We start from the raw sequence: 6,453 nt of genomic DNA, 5'->3' as shown, positions 1-6,453 counted from the left end.
TAAATCGTGTTATAAATTTAAAGCTAGATTTCGCACATCAAGACACAAATCTGGAAAATGAATTTTATGTATGCATTGATATAATAGATGAAAACATAGATTTGGGAATTGGGTTTACTGATAAAGATGATGAAAAGACCTGGTAGTGTATGGGAGAAGAAGGATAGCGAAATAAAAAATCTGTCCCTCACTTAACGAACTTAATAGATGGCTGTTAGTTGCGGAGTTAAAAATAAAAAAAATGACCGACTTCAGGGTTTTTTTTTTAATTAATTCACTTAAGGGCGATAACTGAAAATTCTGCTAACTTGAAAGACCAAAAATGTAACTTTCTTCTAATTTAAACATATATACATAATATAACTATAATACCCTTAGATATTAACCACTCATTTTTCTCTATCCTAAAATCTCAACTACTCATTTATTTTCTCTCCTCCATAAATTATTTTATTTCTCTAATTCGTTCAAAATCTTTTATTTCAAAAACCGTATATCGATAAATTATAAAAATTGTATGAGTGTTCTAAACATTTCATTTCATTAGAGATGTCATTTGATATATTTTTGACAAATTTTTAAATCCGAAGGCGAAGCCCGTACGGGTAAAGCATTTGCTATTACACTTTATGACATATCACCTCCTATGACTTATCACACCACTATCTCACCGCCATAACGCGCATGTACTTTCTCTCGTTAATATATAAAGAAAAAACCCCATGTGTATTTTAGGTAATTTTAACCTTTAATTACCGGAATTGGTCATCACTTTTTATGTTTAACCTTTAATTAATTAATTTATACTCTAAACCTTTATTTTAATAATTAACACTTTAAGCCCTTATTTTTTAAAAATTTCCACTATCACAATTACATCAACCTACACCACTTGATACTACCACGACCATGAATAGTACAATCACCGATACCATTATATCGCCTTCCCTATCACTACCGTTGCATTACGCGGTTACCATGCTCGTATATATTAATATAGTGAAACGTTTTGCTCGCATTTTTTTTTAAATGCAATTATTTAGCATCAGATTATATTTCATTTTCAAAGAAAGTTGAAGAAAAGCATTGTAGTGATCTGTTTTCATCGTCTCCACAATTTGTACATTCAAACAAAAATTATTTTTTCTTTAATTTGAGCACGTGGACGGAATGTGAGGACATCTCTTCTCCTCCGACAATTACCCCATTTATTACTGGCACTAAATATAGGTCCCTCAATCTTTCTATATCAATTCCCAACTTGCAAAATATTATTCACAATCTGTTACATTGTATTGTTGAAGAATTGACAGTAAAAATCAAATGAACCAGTAAAGAGTAAATATTCCATCTGGGGTTCAAGTTTTGAGTTTAAGTAAAAGTTTTTGTTGAAGAATTGACAGTAAAAATCAGAGTGGAGCTTCTGACTATTTGATATCTTTTCCCTTGAAATGGGTCAAGATTCTTATCTGGGTATTCTCAATTTATCACCTTTTTTTTTAGCTTTTTGTAATCTTTTCATTACTTCATTAGTTTCTTTATTTATCTTCTTTTGCTCTAATGTCAATTACTTGAAAGTATATACTGTATTTTGTTTTTGCTTTTGTTAGTCAAATCTATGAGGTTGTGGTATTAAGTCCTGAAGTGGACACATGTGTGAAGTTTTATGTGACTTGTTCAAAATTTCTTTTTAAAAAAGTTAATTGATTAAAATAGTGATAATTATGTGACATCACCTGGAAGCTAGGGGTTCTTGTTAATTAATTAAAATAGTAATATTTATGTAAAGTTAATTTTTATACGTCTTTCTTGAAAATTTATATCTATGAACATTTGATTTAAGTCATTTTTTTTGGCTTTTTGTGAGATTGTAAGTGAAATGATGATAAGTTGTATGAATTGATCCACCGACAACAATAGGACCCAATCCTTGTGAGGGTACGGGGAACGGGGAAGTGAGATGTATACAATCTTGCATTTACCCAAAAGTAGAGACCGCCAAAAGAACATCCGGCCAAAAGCGACAAAAGTAGAAAAGTGTAAAGAGTTTAGTAACCATACTTGTCGGCAAAAGTTGAATTAATTGATCCCTTTTCTTTATATACAATGTTTCTTCCAAATTGACCTTAATTCGTTGTTTTTCCAGATCTTTACTTCACTTAACCTTTTAAATTAAGCTGATATGTTAAACTGCATTGTGTTAAATTGCGTTGGTACGAATAATGATAGTATTGATTGATTCTCTTGAGGGCATTTTAGATCTTGGCAAGTGGTCAAACATTCTTCAAGTTAATTAAGCTATTGATATAATTTTCTTCATTTTTTGCTGTAAAAAACATGTACTCTTTATGTGACTGTCAAAAATGTAACTCGAATAGTATTTGATTGTATCTCCTGGGTGTTAATATTCTGTTTACAAATCCCTTTTATGGTATATCCTACACAATTTTATCTTTTGTGAATAAGGCTGTTAAATAAAGCTTCCTATCTTTAGGTGACTATCAAGAAGTTGATACTGAATCATGTACGTATGAATCGAAGCAAGAAGATGACATCTACACGAAAGATGGGACTGTGGATTACCTTAAGAATCCGGCTAATAAGAAAAAAACCGGAACTTGGAATGCCTGTGGCTTCATTTTAGGTGCGTGCGATATGCATCCTTTGAAAAGTATATGTGCATGTAGATTTCTTTCCATTTATCATGTTGTATATATAGGTACTGAATGTTGTGAAAGATTGGCATTTTATGGAATGAGCTCCAATTTAGTACGGTACTTTAAGTATCAGTTGAATGAGCATAGTGCAACGGCTTCAAGAAATATTTCAACTTGGGCTGGAACTTGTTATCTCACACCATTGATCGGAGCATTCATGGCTGATACTTATCTTGGACGATATTGGACGATTGCCACTTTCTCGATCATTTATGCAATTGTAAGTATAATCTAAATGACTAAATCATTAAAGTTTCCGCTTGTATTTTTCTTTATTTTCCGTTAATTTCTGTCTGAATTAGTGTCATACTTAATCCATTTAGTCAATCAAAAGTGTTAATTATTTTACTTAATATACAAACATTTTTCTTATCTATACAGTCTCTTTATTCACCAAGCACTTCATGGTTCAAAAACAACCAGGCCCTCAAATTGTTTGATATTTAAATTCTTGCTCTCAAAATGGGTTCAGGTTATAATATGTATTTCTAGTGTTGATTGAAAAGGTCTGGTTGGGTTGACCTACAAACATTTATAAAAAGAATTGAAGAGGTTATTGCTTTAAACATTACTGTGCTAAAAGCCTATGTTATAATGATAACTATTTAAATCTTATCATTAAACCAGTTCAGGATGCTATGCATTGACAATACACCTTGATTGACTTTGGATGCGTATACTCTGTTTGACCCAGTTGACCACTCCTTTTTCGCCAACTTTTTATGATAAAACCCATTTGCGATTTGACTCATTAGTGACAAAGCTCATGGTTCTAGGGCACGGGAATGTTAACAATATCGGCATCGGTGCCTGGCCTAAAACCTACATGTTATGAGAAAGATGTTTGCAGTGCCACAAACGCTCAAATTACCCTGTGCTTTACATCTCTTTACCTCGTGGCACTAGGAACTGGAGGAATCAAGCCGTGTGTATCATCTTATGGCGCGGATCAGTTTGACAGTCATGATGAGGTTGAGGAAAAACAAAAGAGTTCTTTCTTTAACTGGTATTATTTTGTTGTAAATGTTGGTGCACTCGTTGCTTTTTCCGTTGTAGTTTGGATCCAAGACAACTTGGGGTGGGGTTGGGGCTTCTCTGTTCCTACTGTTGCTATGGTGATTGCCATTGTTTCATTCTTTTCGGGTACTAAATTGTTTCGGAACCAGATACCTGGCGGCAGCCCTCTTACCAGTATATGCCAGGTGGTAGTTGCTTCTTATAGAAAGAAAAAGATTCAACTCCCATCAGATAGTTCCCTCTTGTACGAGACTTCAGATTCTGGTTTTTCTTGTTTAGAAAGCTGCAAGATTGAACACACGTTAGATTTTGTGTAAGTTATAGCCTCTAAAAGTCTTTTATACAATGTTTTGTAACAACCCTTGACCATGATTGTATTGCCTTCTTGTTTTTCAGTTTTTTGGATAAGGCAGCTGTGGCTACAACCTCTGATCATACAAACGGGTCAATCGATCGGTGGAAGCTATGCTCTGTGAGCCAGGTTGAGGAACTGAAAGCGATACTACGGTTGCTTCCGATTTGGGCAACTGGCATCATGTATTCCACGATTTTCGCACAAGTCAATAACCTATTCCTATTGCAAGGGTCAACTCTGGACACTCGTATAGGCCTGTCCAGTTTTGAGATTCCACCAGCTTCGCTTGGCATGTGCTTCACACTTAGTGTAGTATTCTGGGTCCCCGTCTACGACCTTGTTATCGTCAAGGTAGCCAGGAGGGTCACTGGTCAACCTAACGGATTAACACAACTCCAACGTATCGGGGCAGGCTTCTTCATTTCCATTTTCAGCATGGTCTGTGCTGGCGTTCTGGAATTCATTAGGCTCAATATCGTGGCAAGAAAAAATTACTATGAGCTTGAGCAGATACCCATGTCAATATTATGGCAGGTACCTCAATACTTACTTATTGGGTGTGCTGATGTCTTCACATTTATCGGGCAATTGGAATTCTTTTATGGGCAGGCTCCCGATTCTATGAGAAGTTTATGTTCTGCTCTCCATCTAACAATAACTGCACTAGGGAACTATACAAGTGCTTTGCTCGTGACCATTGTTATGTTCATCACCACGCACGATGGTAACCCAGGTTGGATAACAGACAATCTCAACTACGGGCACCTTGACTATTATTTCTGGCTTTTGGCGGGTCTTGGTGTTGTGAACTTGGGAGCTTTTATGGTGTTGGCTCGTCGTCATATGTATAGAAAACCTGTTGCAGGTGTTTGCTAAAGTCAGCATGGTCTCAAATACATGTATGGGAAATTTGTAGATGGAGCGATTTATTAAAAATAAAACAAGTTTTAAAAGAAAATAAATAGAACAATCCTTTGCTTTCAACTGAAAATTATTGTAAATCATGAAATATTTCTTGCTATCAGTCTATATTGAATCTTTGTGTATTAGTTTTATCATAATCCAATGGTTAAGCTCTTGCATTATTCGTTTTAAAGCAATAGCCAACTCTTATTTAATATATGCAAACTTTAGTTTTTGAGTAAATTACACTTTTCGTCCCTAAAGTTGACACGTTTTTCCTTTTTATCACTTAAGTTAAAAAATTACAATTTTGACCTTAAAGTTGGCAGATTTTTTCAATCATTGTCCCTCGCCAAACGTCGTTAGGTTTCAGCCGTTAAGTCGGACACGTGCAACACACGTGAGGGACTGAAACTGCAAAAAAAGACAAGTTTAGGGACGAAAACTGAAATTTAATTTTCTAGTTGTCATCATCTTCATCTTCTCTGGCTGACTTTTGTCGGAAAATTCGTCGGAAAATGAAAGAACTCAACTCGACTCGACCATTTTTTATTTTTTATTTTTTTTTCAAATCCATACTTAGAAAATTTTAGACAAAATAAGGTGAAAAACTCAAAACGTTCAAATTCAAAATCTAACAATTTAGAACACCTTAATATGTTACAATAAACATATCCTATAAGTTTCAGACCTTGAAAACATCGGATGACGCTCGGAAAAATTTTGCTCGAAGACAGAGAAACTGCGGCCGCAAGCACGGTCGACCGTGCTTTGCGTCCGTGCTCTCAGAAACTGAACACCAAAAAGGAAATACTGCAGACGCTGAGCACGGTCAGCCGTGTCTGCGTCTGTACTCTTACTGCATACACCAAACATCAAATTTGACTATTAACTCAATTTGCGACCTTTTCCAACTCAAAACCAAACCTCATATTACAACATTTTTAAGCTCAAACAAGGATTTGACCCATTTACAAGCATAGTTATGATATTTATTTGAAACAACATCCATAAACACAACCAAATGGGTCGTCTACCCAAGTTGACAATTTAAACAAATCGACCATACTTACTCTTGAAACCATAAGACCCAACATGACCATAATTCCAAAAATTTATCAAAAACAAGATTAGCAAAATATTAAAGAGTGTCAAGAGCCATAATGAGATGGGATATCTAAGTGTCTACACAAAATATCATTCTTCCATGAATGGCAATACCTCCAAGTCTTCCAAAAGCAACTTCAACTTCAAATCAACAAATCCTTAGTTCCTTCTTCCGGAACCGCCTATAAAAAGGAAACAACTAAAACGTAAGCGAATGCTTAGTGAATATACTTGCATACATCTATGGATACGAATGAGGGCAAAGTACAAGGACTTTCACATGTAACCTATGGTATCGTCATGTCACATTTACATATTCACCTTGCACACTAACAACACATATATGGATCCATA

The 6,453-nt window shown here is 34.9% G+C and overlaps 1 protein-coding gene across 1 annotated transcript; it reads left to right on the top strand.

Moving 5' to 3' along the window:
* Positions 1-1,134: 1,134 nt before the first annotated feature.
* On the top strand, positions 1,135-5,080 carry LOC122592974 (protein NRT1/ PTR FAMILY 8.2-like). The gene is made up of 5 exons (XM_043765308.1): positions 1,135-1,473; positions 2,495-2,644; positions 2,720-2,937; positions 3,494-4,047; positions 4,131-5,080. Exons 1-5 carry the CDS (start codon positions 1,452-1,454, stop codon positions 4,963-4,965), a joined length of 1,779 nt encoding a protein of 592 aa, XP_043621243.1. The 5' UTR covers positions 1,135-1,451; the 3' UTR covers positions 4,966-5,080.
* Positions 5,081-6,453: the final 1,373 nt, after the last annotated feature.

The sequence above is a fragment of the Erigeron canadensis genome, chromosome 3 (genome assembly GCF_010389155.1).
Source record: "Erigeron canadensis isolate Cc75 chromosome 3, C_canadensis_v1, whole genome shotgun sequence".
In the NCBI taxonomy this organism is placed as follows: domain Eukaryota; kingdom Viridiplantae; phylum Streptophyta; class Magnoliopsida; order Asterales; family Asteraceae; genus Erigeron; species Erigeron canadensis.
The sequence above is the reverse complement of the archived record's forward strand: the minus strand, read 5'-3'. Positions and strand labels throughout refer to the sequence as shown.